General features: G+C 38.1%; 1 protein-coding gene across 3 annotated transcripts in view; it reads right to left on the bottom strand.

Moving 5' to 3' along the window:
* LOC114491709 (cyclin-Y) overlaps positions 1-19193 on the bottom strand; it is a 260899-nt gene that overhangs the window by 36433 nt on the left and 205273 nt on the right. For 2 of the 3 annotated variants that reach the window (XM_028505935.2, XM_028505937.2), the window contains 3 exons: positions 11612-11647; positions 7942-7999; positions 7729-7848 (listed from right to left, as the gene is read on the bottom strand). In XM_028505935.2, the coding sequence (XP_028361736.1) occupies positions 7729-7848; positions 7942-7999; positions 11612-11647 (214 nt within the window). The remainder of the gene's footprint in view (positions 1-7728; positions 7849-7941; positions 8000-11611; positions 11648-19193) is intronic. The other variant, XM_028505936.2, reaches the window with a different exon arrangement.

The raw sequence follows: 19193 nt of genomic DNA, 5'->3' as shown, positions 1-19193 counted from the left end.
AAGAAAGGTAAATTAAGAAAACAATCTCAATTCAAAATTGCTACAAAAAAAAATAAGAAACCTAACCAAGGATATAAAACACCTGTTCTTGGAAAATTGTAAGACACTGAAGAAAGAAACAGAAGAAGATACAAATAAGTGGGAGGGAGCATAACGTGTTCATTTGTAGGAAGAGTGATCATTAAAATGTCCATACTATGTCAAGCAATCTATAGATCCAAAACAATTCCTTTAAGATTCCAATGATGTACTTCAAAGAACTAGAATATTTTAAAAAATTATATGGAACCACAAAAGGCTCCAAATAGCAACAATGATCCTGAGGAAGAAGAACAAAATTGGAATCAAGCTGCCTAATATCAAACTACACTACTAAGGACATAGTAATCAAGAGCATGGTACTAGCATAAAGACACAGATCAATGGAACAGAATAGAGAGCCCAGAAATAAACCCACACCTTTATAGTCATTTAATATTGACAGAGGAAGCAATCACATACAATGGGCTAAAGACAGTTTATTCAATAAATGATCTTGGGAAAATTGGACAGACACATGCAGAAAAATGAAAGTAGACCACCTTCTTTTACCATACACAACAACAAATTCAAAATGGATCAAAGACTTAAATGTTAAGCCTAAAACTGTAAAAGTCACAAAAGAAAACAGGCAGCAAAATCTTGGACATTGCTGCTAGCAATATTTTATTTGCAGGGAAAGGAAAAAGAAGACAATATAAACAAATGGGACTATATTAAACTAAAATGTTTTTGCACAGCAAAGGAAATCATCAACAAAATTTAAAAAAAACATTGAATGGGAGAACATATTCGCTGATACATCTGATGACAGGTTAATATCCAAAATTTGCAAAGCACTTACAAAACTCAACACACATACAAACAATAACAAACAACAACAACAACAAAAACAATTTAAAAATGGGCAAAGGATCTGAATAGACACTTCTCCAAAGAGGAAACACAGATGGCCAATAGACATGAAAGGTGCTCAATGTCACTAATCATCACAGGAATACAAAATAAAACCACAATAAAATGTCACCTCATATATGTCAGAGTGGCTATCATCAATAAACCAACAAACAATAAGTGCTAGCAAGTATGTGGAGAGAGCAGAACCCTTTCGCACTGTTGGTGTGATAGCAGACTGGTATAGACCGTGTGGAAAACAGTATGGGGTTACCTCAAAACATTAACAATGGAACTGCTTTATGACCCAGTGACCCCACTTCTGGAAATTTATCTGAAGAATTGGAAACTCTGGATAAAAAGAACATAAACACCCCTATCCTCAATGCAGTGTTATTTACAATAGCCAAGATTTGGAAACAGCCTTGATGTCCATCAGTAGATGAGTGGATAAAACTACTATGGGATATTTACACAATGAAATACCACTCAGCTTTAAAAAAATAATTTTACCATTAAGAGAGCATGAATGTACCTGAAGAACATTATGCTAAACAATATAAATGAGTTAGAGAAAGACAAATACCATATGATTTCACCTATATGTAGAATCTAATGAACTGAACTAACAAGGAAAATGGGGACAGACTCATAGATGGAGAGCAGGATGACACCTGGGAAGTGGGGAGGTGAGGGGACAGAGGGAGGGATTGAGCTAAAAGGAAAAAGGACTCATGGACAACAGTGTGGTGACAGCTGGGGGGAAAGGATACAGGAGGACTATATGGTAATGGAAAAAATACAATAAAGATTAAAAAAAACAATTGCAACTTCACTGTACTAGTCAGTGGTGAAGGTAGGTGCAATTGAGTGATCATGTGTACTGTGTGGCCATTGCATTCAAAATGACTGAGCAAGTACAGTAATGAATCTGCATCAAATTTTGCATTAAGCTTAATATTTCTCTGTGAAAAATCTTCAGATGATTCAGAAAGCGTAGGGCAACTGGTGACTGGCAGCTTCATAATGGCAATGTGCTTGCTTATGCATCACAACTTAAGCAGAATTTTTTGATGGAATTTCAAATCCCCCAGGTGACTCAGCAAATCCCCCCACAGCCCAGATTGACACCCTGTAACTTCTGGCATTTCCCAAAACTAAAAATCACCTTTGAAAGGGAAGAGATTTCAGGCCATCAATGAGATTCGGGAAAACTGACAGGACAGCTGGCGGTGACTGAGAGAACTGTGTGAGGTCCCAAAGTGCCTACTTGGAAGGGGACTGAGGCATCATTGTCCTATGTATAATGTTTCTTGTATCTTCTTCAATAAATGTCTCTAATTTTCATATTACATGGCTGGAAACCTTCTGAACAGGCCTTGTATAAATTGGGCTGCACAAAAATGGAAACTTGTGTTGCAAATGACACCATTAAGAAACTGAAATGACAACACAGAGATTAGGACAAAATACTTGTGAATCATATATCTGACAAGAGACTTGCATCCAGAACATATAAAGAACTCTTAGAATTCAACAATAAAAAGAAAACCCAATTTAAAAATGTGCAAAGGATGTGAACAGACATTTCTCCAAAGAAGATATACAAATGCATAATAAACATACTAATCATTAGGGAATTACAGGTTAAAACTATAATGTGATATCACTCTCCACCCACCAGAATAGCAATAATTAAAAAGACAATAACAAGTACTGACAAGGATGTGATGTGGAGAAATTGAAGCCCTAGTAATATTGCCAATGGAAATGTAAAATGGAGCAGCTGCACTGGGAAACAGTCAAGCTGTTCCTCAAAAAGTTAAACATAGATTTACCACCTGACCTAGCAATTCCATTCCTAGGTGTTTACCAAGACAAATGCAAACATATGCACACTTAAAAATGTGTGTACAGATGTTCACAAAAGCATTATTTGTACCAGCTAAAAGTAGCAACTCAAATGTCCATCAACCAATACACAAAATGTGCTATATCCATACAATGGAATATTACTTGGTAATAAAAAGAAAAATACTGTACATGTTAAAATGTATATGAACTTTGAAAACATTTTGTAAGTGAAAAGAAGCCAGTCAGAAAAGACCACATATTATATGAATCCATCTATATGAAATGTCCAGAGTAGGCAAATCCACAGAGACAGAAACTAAATTAGTGGTTTCCCATATCTGAGGTGGGGATCAAGTATGAAGAGTGATGACTGTTAAAGGATAAGGGGTATCTTTACTAAGTGATGAAAATATTCTGAAATTAGGTTGTGGATGGTTGCATCACATATTAAAAACTACTTAAGTGTTCATGTAAATGAGTGGATTCCATGGTATGGTAACTGTAATATAGCTATATAAATAATTAATAGAAAGCTAGCATATCTTCTCTTGTCTGGTTAGTTCTCACTTTGCCACCTCCATTTCTTCTTGATTCCCCTTTTCTTTAAACCTGACTCCACTCCATCATTCATTAACTTCCTCTCTCCCTCTCATCACCCATCACCACAGTTGTTCAGACAGAACCAACCTTTGTCAGCAACACTCAGTCAGAGGCCTAGCTGAGCAATGTACCCACAGCAAAAGACTATGCCACCCTCCCTTCAGAAAATTCACTTTAATAACTTAAGCAGTAAAATGGAAGAATATGAATTTAAAGTTATAAAGCTACTTCTGGGGAAGGGGAAGACTATAGCAAATAGCCACAGAATGCTCCTTATGTTTCAAAGTGTGGGGCATATCAACACCATTTTTATTTACTTCAGCCAGTGATTCAGGCAGTGATTATTAAGCTTACTTTGAACATTTAATAAATATTTACTGAGCATTTATTATGTACCAGGATGTATTCCAGATGCTGGTCATATTGCAGTGAACAAACAAAAAAAGGCAAAAAGATAGAAAATCACTAATCATTGAGCTTATAGATAAAATAAAATAATAAATAACATAAAACAAGAAGGGAATGATGAGGGAGAAGGAAGGTTACAATTTAAAATACCATGGCTCCACTGACATGCCCTCTGACCAAAGACTTGAAAGGGATCAGGACATCTTGTGCCAAAGTCCTGAGGTAGTTATGTGTCTGGGTGCCATAGTGGCTGGAGCAGAATAACCAGAGGGGGCAGTGGAGGCAGCTGAGTTGAGAGGAAAATGAGGTCTGATCCTGCTGGGGTCCATGGGTTACCTAAGGGCTTTCTTTGCGTCTTCCTCTGACGAAGTTGGGGAACCACAAGAGGTTTTGAGTAGACGAGCCAACACAGTAAGAAATATGATGGCTCACGACAAAGCCTGGGGCCCCTTTCTCCTGCCATCTCTGAGCCACAACTGATTGTTTTAAGGGTGAACATCTGACCCCAAAGGAACTGAGCCAGTCACTGATGGAACCAATCAAAATTCATCCCATTTCCAAAATCTAAACTAAACATAAGATAAAATTAGCCAGTGTTGGGACTTAAATAAAAAGTCATACAGAATCAAGGCTGGGGGACAGCTACTTCTATTAGTGTAGGCAGCTAGTTAGTTATTAACAAAGGAAGGGAGAAAATGCAATTGGACACTGACCTGGATTAACTAGGAAGCAGCAGCTTCACAATCTGGGCATCTGAGTGGACAGGAAAGGTCAGCTTTCCAATCTCCGTAGGGAACAACCGCCCCACCAGCAGCAGAGGCATGCATAGTAGGAGTTAAAATAGTGACCATAAAAGGGAGGGGTCTAGCCTGGGAAAATCTGGGAAAACGATCAAATAGGATAAGGGTACAAACCTGGGAAAATCACTGGTTAGGGGAAAGCACCACATAACCTTGGAGAAGATCCAGGAAAGACAGTGGTTAGTTTCAATGATAGCCTTCTCTCTCCAAAGCCCACGGAGACATAATCAAACCTTAACAAAGGCTGATGGGGGCATGATTTCTTGAAGAGGGCACTCTCTTTCCATAGCAGCCACATGTGCCTGGGTGTGGCAGCTGTACTGGTGAAGCACAGTGTTAAAAGCAGACTGGAAGGGATGAGAGACTGTTCTGGACTACTGAAGCCTCAGCTGCCGATGCCACAGAAATGGCACAGCAGCTCTGGGCCAAAGCCCTGACCCTCCTCCTGGGCTTTGTACAGACAAGTGCAAGCCTGCAGCAAGATGGAGCTGAGTCATCTGGTCGTGGATGAGGCAGTGTGGCAGCCTCTTCAGAGGCCATCTATGCTCTGCACACCCCTTGAATAAATCTTGCTACTACACCTCAAATCCTCCTGTTTGTGTATCCTTGAAATGTGTTTCCTGCAATGCTGTGGAAGAATTCTATTTCCTCTAGTAATACTTCTTTGGCATGAACAACCAGAAGCCAAACTGAAAAGTAATGCTGAAGACCAGCAGAAAGGAGCAGAGGCCTGGTGAGGAAGACCCCAAAAATAGGAATGGGGAATAATCTGTTGATCTCATTACACAGCCTAAGGTATTGTACTTCTATCCTAGAGGACAAGAAATACATGGGACTCAGGAATTTCCAATATATCTTTCACCTTGGCCTCTGTGTAAGTTTCTCATCCTTGTAGTGATCAAAGTCCCTGACTTAGAAAGACAGTGAGCAATATTTTGTCATTAAAGCACCATATGGAACTAAAATGGGTGTCCGTTCGTGGCTTTAAGGATAACCCAGTTAGAGTAGCTCCTAAAACAAAGGATGGGCTGTGCAGAGGGGAAACTGGACACTAATCCCTTCCACCCTACTCTAACTTCCCACAGCTATTGCCGGGAACATTTTGAAGTGCTTTCATCATAACTTATAAAAACTTTTAACTCAGCAAGGTGCAATTCAACTACCCTATCCTTATTTTTAAATTTCCTCCCATGTCAGTGTCAATAGGAAAGCTTTTAGCATATCCTGCAAGGTTAAAGAAATATATTTAGTGATATTAAGTTATGTTACTTTTTTAAGATGAAGTTAATTAAGCTGTGAAATACCTGTTTGGGGTTTACTAGGTGCTGAGTGTTTAAAGGTCTTAGAAGCACTCTCACCACAGACAGGCTGCAGTCTTGTTTCACTGAGGGCAACAAGGCCAGAGCTAAGTCCCCCATGCTCTCCTGCTGGGCAGTATGCCAAGAGAATACATAGGAGAAAAGCCAAGATTAGTGTCTCTCTGTCAACTCTAGACAGGACCTGTTCTGAATGGCTGTTTCTAAGTCTAGGGGATGCAAGAAAAGGAAAGAATTATGATACAAGGTCTGGCTCACAGCATGTATCTGTCTGCCTTCTGCCAAGGGGTACATAGGCTGACTCTCAGCCAACAAAAGCAACAGCTGCCAGGTAATAAGTCTGCAGTGCTTTACCCACCATGCAGGATCCCACAGCTGCTCATCCTTAGGCTGTAACCAACAAGACCCCAATATAAACTAATCTGCTAAACTACCAGTTTATCTAATAGGCTGGGTGAAGACTTCAATAGTTACAATGACTGACAAATATGCACCAGTCCTATAGCACTCCAAAGACATGAGCTAACTAATCTACCCTACTGCTCTTGAGTGGGGAATGCACTTCAGATGTTCTCTCAACATTTCTGCAGAAACTGGGCAAGCTGCAGAAATGAAAATCTGACCTTCATACTAAAATATATGCTAATAAATCTAAGCTTGATGTACAATCAGGTCAGTCAGGTCATAATTTTCTTAGGAATTAAAGTTTAAAAAATCACCACATGCCATCTGCAGTAGCTTTAAAATACATCATTTCTTCAGAGCATGAATTTTAGTACTAATCTCATCCATGGTTTCATCTAATTTTCATACCCTTTTCTCTTCACTGCAATTTCTCCACATAAAAATTTCAACCCTGTTTATTTTGGAAGAACTTGAAATCCTTTGGGATAACAAAGCTGAACAATAAGTCTACTTCTTAATTATGATTTAAGAGCCTATAATCATTCAAATTGCCTAATGATTACTTGTTGAATGTCTGTTTTACCACCCATTACCAAGAAGTTAAACCAGAGAAGGAATGAACAAACAAAAAGATGAATCAATGTATGAATAAACAAACAGGTTTACTGCTGCATTAGCTGAAGATGAAGAGCACAAAGCTCTTAGTGTGATAGAGACACAAAGGGTCCTCAAGTGACCTGTATACTTTCTATACTTTCTGACAATAATCTCAGAAGATCCAGGGAATGGCTTTCTGTCCCCTCTAGGACAACTCATTATCTGATTTGTGCACAATGTAAAAGGTCAGTGACAATGGGTTTTACTGTCAAATCTATTTCCCAAATAATATTTGACCTAAATAGTCCCTAAACTTTTAAGAATCTAAATAAAAGTGTCGATAGTTATCTCTTGTTTAAGTCTGAAAGTGCAGATTACCTCCCCATTGTCTCTGAATATTTTATAGACACATTATTTACACAAACTCAGAAAAGAGAAGGTAGCAGTATACACTTCCTTCCTACATAGATATTCATGTAGGATGTATGTGCTTATCATATCTTACAAATGTCCTTAAAACTTTTGTAGGAATCAACAACAGGGAAGCTGGACATTTTGGGAGGGGGCAGCCTTCTCTACTCCACTTCAGCCCCATGTTTACTTACCTGAATTTAAGGTTTCAACATTTATTGGTTTTGAATATGACTGTATGACTGGCTTTTGGAGGAGACTGTGAAACAAGACTTTACATGCTCTTTTAGAAGATCCATAATCTAACCTCCAAAGGAGAAACTGTGGTGCCCTTAGGCTACCTGATAGGAGTCCCTGTGCACACTCAACTACAAGATGCCTACAGTCATCCTGAGGGCACTCACCAGAGTGACAATGGCACATTCAGCTGTCAGCTGAGCAGCACTGAACAGTGTCCGAACAAACCGGTAAATCTGCTTCTGCTCTGGGTTGTGTTTGTCATAATCTGGTGGCACTTCGGATTTCTAGGGAAGAAAATATTTTCAGATGGCTGGCCACCCAATAAAAGCAAAAGCAAAATAACTAAACAATATCATGAAACACAAAAAGGAGTTTACCGAAAGAGGATGAAGGTTTTCATCAAAAATATCTAAGAGCATCCTTCCATCTGGGTCCCTGGTAGGGAAAATTAATAGAAAATGGAATTTACTTTCTGTAAGAATGAGTTTCATTCAAAATAAAAAAAAATATATTTTTTGATCCAAGTGTAACTTGAGAGAGAAGGCACTGAGTAATCATTTGTTTTACTTGGTACAGTATTAGATAATTTTTAATAGACCACAGAATAAAGGTTATGAATTAATTTCAGTGAAAATATCAATTTTTATTTGCTGAGTTTTCAAATGAACCAAATCTAAATTTCTTTAACATCTTGTTTCTTGAGCAAAAGCTGATAGATCAGTTTAAACTATTAGTATGTAATGGTTGACAAGAAGTCCAAGGGTAAAATGAAGTAAAATTAATATTGAATGTGTCCTAGAGATTAATCTGAAGTTTTCACAACAGGCAACTTAACCATTTAATTAAGAGTTTCACGATTTTATATTGAAAAACAAAAGGTGATGCATAGAAAAGCTTAGCCCAATAACTAGTAAACCTATAAAAAAATGGCTGGTTGCTACTACCAGGCTGGTACCGGAGCCAGATAAAATGGTGGCTTCACTGTAACACAGTGCCTCAAGCAGCTGCCTTGCAGGGACTATCCACACCTCACCACAGACAGCTCTACTTTTTATGGGGTCAATGTTGAGTTTTGCCTAAAAACTTTTCTTTAAAAGACACATTTGGAAACCACTGTTTCTGGTAACAGTATATCACTTCCATTGTCTGCGCTTCCAATGTCAATTAGGCTTGTGAACATCAGAAGATGATAGACATGTCCCTAACACACAGCCATGGTGGTAAACACTACAATTTCTGCTCTATGAATTCACTGCCTACATAAAAATAAGAGAAAGAAAGATCTTAACAGAAAAGCTCAATTTGCATTACTAATTGTTTTAAAAGCTTTGGGCATTCATACCCATGCTCATTTTCACTAGCCTGAGGGAACACACGTAGCAAAGATTTAGATAAACACCAGTAAAAGACAAGTTCAACCAGGCAGAACCTGAGACTGGGGTCCAAAAACATAGAGCTGGCTCCTTCTGGTATACCTGGTGACCTGGTTAAAGGCTCACCAGCCTTTATAAAACCTGGCTATGAAAAATCAGCCAATACTCATCTCACAACTGCCTCTGCAAGATATTCAAGGTGCTATGTGAGAGACAAAGCCTGGCCCAATACCTCATTTCTTTGAGCTGTTTAGTTCTATTCAAAGTTCTATTTAATTTTTCTGATGAATGAGGGCCCCTAAAAAGCCTTTCAGCACTCTCAAGAAACATTCACCAGAAGTAATTGTAAAAATGAAAATGTAGGTTCAAGACATGAAAGAGGATTAAGAATTTAAGCTAAAATGACTCCTCTGAGAAATGGATTTTCCTTTCACCTCCATTAAAAGTGATGTCTCAGCTGAATAGTACCATCTCTACCAAGCTAATGGATCCATCACCAGCTCCAGAGGTCTGGCCAGTGTGATTTATCAAGGAGAAAGTGTGCAGACAGTCAATGCCACCTCATCCCAAAAGACCTTTAGGATATACTCTGTAAACCAGTCATGCCTGTTTACAAATGCTCACTTTTTCAGTTGGACTTTGTAACTTCCATTCACTTACTTTTGGCCCAGTTTATCAGCACTGGGCCAATAGAGTGATTAAAAGTCTTGATAGTATATTTCAGGTTCAATTCCCCATCCCCCAACTGACTAGCTATGTAATCTTAGGCAAGTTATTTCACCTCTCTGTGTCCCAGTTTCTTTATCTGTAAAATAGAGACAGTATCAGTATCACCTCATGAAGCTATTAAAAAAAAATGAGATGATGCATGTAAAGAGCTGCCCAGGGTGGCCAGAGTATGCACTTAATAAAATTGGCTCTTATTATCAGCTATGACTATAAATTAACTCTGGGGTCTGTAACTGTCTAAGAACTGAGAAATCACCAAGAGATGCTAATGCAAAACTGGTTTGCTTCAGAACACATCTGAGTTCCATGAACGACACTACATTGTAATTTAAGACTTAAATGTTTAAAAAGTTTTAACAACTTACATAGAAATAAGCAGCAAAACAAAATGTGCACTTTCACTGATGTTTTTCTGGTCAAGGTTCAAAAGTCCAATAGCCTACATTTTGTAAATTTTTAAATCCAAAATTCTCAAGCACTATAAAAAACCATGAACCACAATTACAATACAGAAAAAAAGTCACTACAGAGAACACATTTCCATTTACCTTTTCCCATAAAACTTTTCAGTAGAAGGTCTGTCTCTAACCTCCACTTCACTGGCTTATCCCAACTCTCCCTTTTTCCCTTTACACTGAAGGTTGCCACCCACTGAGATCCATTCCAACCATGAGAGGTCAGGATTGTTCCCAGCAATGGGTCCCACCAGTGTAAAAAAAGTAAAGAAAAAAAAAAAAGCCAAAATAGAGTCACTTTTGCTAAGCCACATCACCAAACTAATTAACCTAACTAGTTTCAGCCTCTCCCAGGAGTGGACTTTTAAACCAATCAGTCTGGAATTTCCTGTGAGCATTAGTAAAGTAATCTGCTTCCCCTAAAGACTGGTGTCACTGCCTGAAATAATCCACTCTTTTAACTTCTTAGTCCCACCCTTTTCTGCCTATAAAAACTTTCCATTTTGTACAACCCCTGAAATGTCCTAGTTGCTAGATGGGATGCTGCCTAACTTATGAGTCACTTAATAAAGCTAATTAGATCTTTAAATTTACTGGGTACAATTTTGTTCTTTAACACAATTTGTAGTTGTTATTAGATTCATACAGCATAAATGTCATTTAATCAATGAAATAGACTGCAATAAGAATGGCTTTGTTCTTATGAAAATGAAGAAGGATGCTTTGGAAAGACCCAATAAAAGAGCATCACTAAAAATAAATTGTAGATTAGTTGTGGTAAAAACCTGAACGATTCTATGCTCTGATTGTTTTGCAAAAATGTCTTAAGTTTCCTTGATATTGATTTTTTTTTTAAATCCTACTATGGAAAAGGATAAATTACAGGTGTGGCTTATAAAGGAAAGTCACTTTGGTACTCTAATCAATGCTCCATGCTCAAAACTAAAGTCTTGACGCTGCATTAAAAAACTGGCAAATGGATGTACTTTTACATGTTTTATGTTGAAATATTAATGGTAACTTTTTAAAAATTTTTCTTTGATTCTCTGTTTTAACTGACTTTTTAAGTAAACTGAACTATCTTCAGAGTCATATCAAAGAGAGGGTTTCTACTACTTTAATATGATTTATGCCTAAATTTATACCAAAATTTCCTCTACTAAAATTGAAACACTATTTTTTTAAAGTTAAACTTGCATATAGTAAATTTTTAAATTATATTTTATAAAGATAGACTGTTTAAAGAGTAAAGAGGAAGTTGAGCATTATCAAGAAGATTTGTTTCTTTTGCTGCCTTTAAACATAGACACCCATCTGATTTCCTTGGATTCAGAAACCATTCAGCACTTACCTGGGAAGTTTTGGTAAATTATACTAACTTTAGAAATTCTATGAAAATATGAAGACCAAAGCAACTGGAACATGATAGGAAAAAATAACGGAAAAAACACAATGTAATGTTTTTAGTACAAAATTAATCATCCACATACCTGTTTTTGATGTGGTAATATATTGCGAGAGCTACACTGTAAAATAAAATGCAGTTCAATGTTTCATAAACATATTCAAGTCTGACCATAAATATTTAAATTTAAGTCAAACGATCCATCTAAACAGTCCCATTTAATTCAGAATGCCAAGTTTAAAAAAATGCCCGCTTTAAAGTGAATCATCCTGCTACTCCTTCTTAGCAATTATTAAATCTTTTCCAGAAATACCAGAACTTCAAGTGATGTTTAAAAATTTCTCTTACTATCTGAACTAAGTTTTCCTCACTTGTAAAATATAGGCACTGTATAAAAAAAAAACAGGTGGTGCAAATTAAACACCTTTAGAAACCTCCAACTCAGTATCCAGTACTTTAAAAAATCAAAAAATCAGTGGTTTCTTTATAGCTACCAGAAAAATGTGAATATCACCCACAGTGGTTTGATATTTTTTCCTCTTAAATCAATAACCCCTTGGCAATCTGCCTACTTACTCACTTGCTGAAATGGTGCTATACTTCTTATATGTTATATGACCTTAAAATTTTATTTTATACTTTTAAAAGATCTTAATTTAACAAAGATATTTCCTTCCCCTGATGTTTTCTAATGTTTTTCTGATTATAAAATGCATTATACTCGTAGGATAAAATTTTTAGAACATACAGAAGTATAAATAAAAATAAGTATAAATAAAATCCTTTGCCCAAAGATGACTATTAGCTTGAGATACACAGACTCTACACATTATATGTGTAAATAAACAGGTTTGCATCCTACTTTTATCCTCACTAGCATTTTTCTTACCATTAAAATATTCTTTAAAAACATAATTTTAAATGCCTATGTTCTATCACATAGTTGTTGAATAATTATTAACCATTCCCCGCTACTGAACGTGTTTCTAATATTTTGCAGTTATAATTAACAGCATAATACATATCCTCAGAGACAAATATTTGTGCAGCCTGTGACTACATTTCCATAAGAGAACATCATATAATTGGAATTAATCTAAAGTCTTACAATTAATCTAAATAATTGTAAGCCTCCCCACATACACTGCCAAATATCTTTGCAAAAAACTGTACCACTGTACTTCCCCACCAGTGTCTATTTTACCTCATTCCTACCAGCACTCACCTTAAATGTTTTGATAACATGTTTTCCAACTAGGTAGGTTAAAAAGCGGTCCACCTGTTTTCAACTTGAGTTTCTTTGATAACCTATCAAGGTGGCAGAATTTTCGTGTTGACTGGCCAATTTTTAAAAAATTTCCTCTTTTGTAGAAACTAGCTCCTTCCATTATTTTTGTTTTACTTTAAAATTTATTCAGCCCTGGCTGGCGTAGCTCAGTGGATTGAGCACAGGCTGCGAACCAAAGTGTCACAGGTTCGATTCCCAGAGTACATGCCTGGGTTGCAGGCCATGAAGCCCAGCAACTGCACATTGATGTTTCTCTCTCTCTCTCTCTCTCTCTCTCTCTCTCTCTCTCCCTCTCTCTCTCTCTCTCTCTCTCTCTCTCTCTCTCTCTCTCTCTCTCTCTCTCTCTCTCTTTCTCCCTCCCTTCCCTCTCTAAAAATAAATAAATAAAATCTTAAAAAAATAAAATAAAATTTATTGAGGGGGCCAACATTCATTTTTTAAGCTCCTAAGAACATAGCTAACTAGCTGTATCAGACTGTGTTCTGGGTCTCAGAACACAAAAACTGCCATCCAAGGCACTGTCCCTCAAAGGCACCCACTTGGAAACTTAGGCATACCTGCTGGATTCCAAGAATTCAGATGCTTACCTATGACTTCACATGACAATAGCTAATCTCACTGTAACAAAAGAAAACATATTCCTCCAATTTCTCTTTCCAGATCTATTCATTCAAATGATTTCAGCTAAGTGTTAAAAGGATTCATGAGCAAATGATAATATATTCTCTTACTCCTAACATCTTGAAAAAAATTTAAGCTGATGAAAGAATTCTAAGTGGGGTAAAAAAGCTTCAGAATTTTAAAAAATAATATGGTCTTCAAAGTGCTTTCACATACATGAACCAGCCCTACAATGGAAAATAGATGTTACTGATTCTATTTTATAAATGACAAAATTCAAGTTCAGACACCAGATGCCAGGATTTCTAACTTGTATGATTTTGTGCCCTTTCATTTGACCATGATACCTCTGGGAAAAGGAAAAAAATCACTGTTTTATTCACACTGTTGATTGCTCTTCTAATCTAATGTTAGATTTAAGCTGAACATTTCATATTATTGGATTCGTAGTAATTAATCATTTCACTTCTCCTGTGAGGGAATGTGACACAGGACAACTGTCCCTGGACTGGGAAATGGAGGAACCTGGTTCAAACATGGCTCCTTCACCTCTCAGAGCCTTCATTTCCTAATGTTGACTATTAGGACCATTCAACCTATGAGGAGTGACCCCAAAATCCTGGAATTTACTTATAAAAAATGGTGTGTTTATTCTTACATGTTTAAACTTCTGTCACCTTCAAAGTAGCCTCCATTTGATGCAATACACCCATTGAGACATTTTTTCCACTGTTCAAAACACTTTTTGAACTCATCAATTCTGATGTCTTTTAGTGTTTCTGCCATTTTTTTGTTTCACTCTTTTACATCAGTGAAACATTTCCCTTTGAGGACTTTTTTCCACTCAGGGAAACAAAAAAAAAGTTGCTGGGGTAAGATCAGGTGGATATGGGGGTGGGGCATGGGGGTCATGCTGTTTTCGATCAAAACTGCTCAACACTCAGCACGGTGTGGACAGGTGCACTCATAAATCACCCATCATGAAATGAGTAGATGTGTTGAAAGTCTTCAAAAGAAATTCACTTAAGCCACAGATTCTCACAACTCCAGCTAGTACACTGACACAGATGGATTCCTAAAGCACTGACCTAGTGGGGGAAGCCTGTACTACAAGAGGCCATCTTCCAGGAGATGACTGTTTTTTTTCTGGGTGCCACCTCATACAACATGGAGTTGTTATAACCAAATGAAATATATAACAGCATAATCTCAAATATAAAGTTCTAAAACTGAAGTTATTATCACTGTGATTCCCCCATCAATAATTCCATCTCAAAAGGTCTATCGGCTTCTGCAGAGTGAGTGAAAATCTGCAGGGCCCCAGAGTTACTATCTGCCAAATTTCCAGAGCCAAAGGCAAAACAGGACATTATTGTGGTCTCAGACCTCCATGAAAAATAGGGCCACTAGGGTAGGAGGGGAGTAGAAAGGGGGTAAATGCAGACAACTGTACTTGAACAACAATAATATAATTTTTAAAAAAAGAAAAGAAAAATAGAGCCACTATATAAGACAATTTCCACTCCAGGTCATATCCCAGAAATTGAAAAAACCAACCTGAGAATTCATGTACAGTCCAGCCCCATGGGCCAGTTTAGTTGGTTATCTTGAGAGAAGTGATAGCTGGGGGTAAAGGGCAGTCACTTGAAAGCTGAATCAATCTCTAGCTTCAGGCTCTGCTCCAAATGCTTAACCTAGCTTTGGAGGCCTGGTCATTTCTGCCACATCTTCAGAAAGTGGTGAGGTTTCACCGAAGATGGGTTTGGGCCAAACCAAAAGTACATTTGGATCAAAGGATTTGCTTAACTGCTTTTGCCACATAGCTACAAAGGAAGAAATGCTATTTTCTTGACCAAAGAAACAGAAATGATTGTGATCATTGGTACTACACTTGTCTTACTTTTCACCTAGAACTAAATCAGCAAAGCAGACGAGGATCCTAAGATCTCAGAAGATTAAGGGGCTCCAAAACACTGAGAGGCAAGTAGCGAATGAGTGCTCTCTGACCCTGTCAGCCAGCTGTGTGAATTGGGCTCCCCATCCTCCCTCCAATCTTTGTCATCATCCTCCCTACAAGGATTTGGGAGGGGAGTTGGTTCGTAAACACTAAATTCATACCACAGCTGTTAGCATTTAGAGGAAAGATGGGAAAATCAAGTTCTCCAAAAAGAAGGAATGCCTATGAAAACAATGAGCATAGAGCGAGGGCCCAAATTTTTAATACTTAAGCCTTTCTTTCACTGTTACAATAACACTCAACTCTCCACCCACTCCCTAACTAAATTTGTAAATATGTCTGTTCGTTTTTGCAATTCATCAATTTACAGAAGCATTTTCTTTTAAAAATAAGAATAGAAATTGGTTGTTTAGAACTCAAGAGAATTTTCTCAAAGAAAAAAGATCATACATGGTTTTCAGAAAGCAAGTTCAGCCTACAAATGCTCACCATGCCCACAACAAAGCTGAACTACAGTATTAATGAGTGTGTAATCAATTGTAATGTCTAGGAGAGGGAGCCAAAGGTTTCCCTTGACAGGTGCAGGGTAAGGTTTAGGCAAAATTTTAGAATAGGAGGGCATTCAGATTTAGCCTCTTCCTACCCCCTTCCTTATATTTTCAGAGCTCACAGGTACAACAGGTACATTTTTTTCCTTTTTCCTTTTTTTAAAATTAAGTATATTTTATTGATTATGCTATTACAATTGTCCCATTTGTTTCCCTTTTGCCCCCCTCCACCCAGTACCCCTACTCCCTCCAGCATTCCTCCCACTTAGTTCATGTCCATGAGTCATGCATGTAAGTTCTTTGAATTCCCCATTTCCCATACTATTCTTAATCTCCCCCTGTCTATTTTCTACCTACCATTTATGCTTATCCTCTATACCTTTTCCCTCTCTCCCCTTCCTACTCCCCCACTGATAACCCTCCATGTGATCTCTATTTCTGTGATTCTGTTCCTGTTCTAGTTGTTTGCTTAGTTCATTTTTGTTTTGTTTTGTTTTTAGGTTTGGTTGTTGATAGTTGTGAGTCTATTGTCATTTTACTGTTTGGATTTTTGATTATCTTCTTTTTCTTAGATAAGTCCCTTTAACATTTCATATAATAAAAGCTTGGTGATGAACTCCTTTAGCTTTCCCTTGTCTGAGAAGAATTTTATCTGCCCTTCCATTCTAAATGATAGCCTTGCTAGATAGAGTAATCTTGGATGTAGGTCCTTGCTTTTCATCACTTTGAATACTTGTAACCAGTCCCTTCTTTCCTGCAAGGTTTCTTTTGAGAAATCAGCTGACAGTCTTATGGAAACTCCTTTGTAGGTAACTTTCTCCTTTTCTCTAGCTGCTTTTTAAAAATTCTCTCTTTATCTTTAATCTTTGGCATTTTAATTATGACATGTCTTCATGTGGCTCTCTTTGGGTCCAACTTCTTTGTGACTATCTGTGCTTTCTGGACTTGTACATCTATTTCCTTCACCAAATTGGGGGATTTTTCTTTCATTATTTTTTCAAATAAGTTTTCAATTTCTTGCTCTTCCTCTTCTCCTTTTGGCACCCATATGATTCGGATGTTGGTATGTTTAAAGTTGTTGCAGAGGTTCATAAGCCTCTTCTCATTTTTTTGAATTGTTTCTTCTTTCTGTTCTGGGTGAATGTTTATTTCTTCCTTTTGTTCCAAATCATTGATTTGAGTACTGGCTTCCTTCTCTTCACTGTTGGTTTCCCTTATGTTTTTCTTTATTTCACTTTGTATAGCTTTCACTTTTTTATTTTGTGGCCATACTCAACCATTTCTGTGAGCACCCTGATCACCAGTATTTTGAACTCTGCATCTGATAGACTGGCTATCTCCATGTCACTTAGTTCTTTTTCAGGAGTTTTGATCTGTTCTTTCATTTGGGCCATATTTCTTTGTTGCCTCTATTTGACAGCCTCCCTGTGTTTCTGTGTATTAGGTAGAGCTGCTTTGACTCCCTGTGCTGGCACACCTGTTACAATATACGGAGCAGAGCCTTAGGTATTCGCCAGGTCAGGACAAACCGCTTTGCTGCTTTGTGGCACTGTATGTGGGGGAGAGGTCAGAGAGGGAGCAATGCTGCTTACTCAGCTCTTGCCCCATTTAAACGAACTGTCCTGAGAGACTGGCAGTTTCTTCTGCCAGTGCAGCCCCCACTAGTTTTTACAACCACAGGTTATTAAGCTTTATTTTCCCTGCACTGGAACCCTAGACTGTGTAGTCTGGGTTTGAGTTGGGATCACTCACTCCCCAGTTGTCCCTCTTGGTTTTGATTTGCCACACATGAATGTGAGACTACCCATTATACCAGCCACCACTGTCGCCACTTTGCCATGTGTCCTCTCTGCCCTGGCTGCCCATCTCTATCCCTCCTACCCATCTGGATGAATGTTTCTTCTTCAACTCCTTGGTTGTCAGACTTCCATACAGTTCAATTTCCTGGAAGTGCTGATTGTTTTTTGTTTTTAAACTGGTTGTTATTCTTCTTATTGTCGTGTGAGGTGGCGAAGTATGTCTACCTATGCCTCCATCTTGGCCCGAAGTCAGCAGGTACATGTTTAAAAGCAGGGTCCTTTTCAAGACAACTAAGCTACTGACTGAAAGAATATCAAATTTGGATGATGCAGACAGAATGTCTTTTGGACCTGGGAAGCCATAGTACCCACATTGAAAATTTTATTTCAAAAGTCAGCCATCTTAACTGATCTAACTTTTTAGCTTCTTTTCCTACCAGTTACCTATAGTTTATTTACAACTTTCAAGGAAACTTTGATGGGAGGGGAGAGCAGCTGTCCACCTACCTCATGGTCCTCAATACTGGTTGCCCACTAGAATCTCCTAGAGACTCTACAAAATCCATACACTGGATCTGTGGGGTGAGACATCAAATGTCGGTGTGTTTTTAAGCGCCAAGGTGACTCCCAGGCACAGGTGGGGCTGGTACCACTGATTTATACAGATGCATAGTTGTAACAGGTGATTGCATCTCACAGCTGAGACAATACAATATCAAATTGTTACTGTGTTTTCCCACCCACTCCTAAGTATCCATGTCACAACCAGTGGGAATTTCAATTTATCCAAAGACAAAGCATTGAGCAACTTATTCAGATCCACTTGTAAATCCCAAGAGCTCCCACTGGCCCTAAAGAAGGCATCCTCTGCTCTCTTCTACTCTGTCTTCCTTCCCATGAAGATGATTCTAGGACTAAAGGAATTTAGCCTTTTGCTCTGAGCTCCAGAGCTTCAGCAAATGCCCATAATCACATGGTGCACATATCTTCAGGGCTTTCCACTTCTCTTCACAACTGCCAACAATTTACTCTGGAAAACACTGCCATTTCCCATTTCCCCACAGTACACTTAGGCACAAGGGCAGGAGTGGCTCAGCCGAGGACATGTGTTGGGAGCCATGCTATCCATACCTCTTCCCACCTATAGCAACTGACTGGATTTATGCTTATTTGTCATTGACCACGCCCCTTATCACCAAGGTGCTGAGGGAATAAGCAACATTCCCATTTAGAGCCTATGATATCAACCCCACAAAAGAGAAGGCAGCCTCCCTCCAAGTGCTCCCACATCCACCTTCCCCTGGAGTAAACTCTGTCTACAGAAGACCATGAGGAGTCCTCACTGCCTGCCTGAGGCTATGACTGATTGTCACATGTGGTAACATTCAGAACAGGGCTTTAGCCTCAAAACTTAGCCCACTGCAAAAGAACACTTTCTATTTAGAAATGTAAAC

Source organism: Phyllostomus discolor, chromosome 1, assembly GCF_004126475.2.
Source record: "Phyllostomus discolor isolate MPI-MPIP mPhyDis1 chromosome 1, mPhyDis1.pri.v3, whole genome shotgun sequence".
In the NCBI taxonomy this organism is placed as follows: domain Eukaryota; kingdom Metazoa; phylum Chordata; class Mammalia; order Chiroptera; family Phyllostomidae; genus Phyllostomus; species Phyllostomus discolor.
The sequence above is the reverse complement of the archived record's forward strand: the minus strand, read 5'-3'. Positions and strand labels throughout refer to the sequence as shown.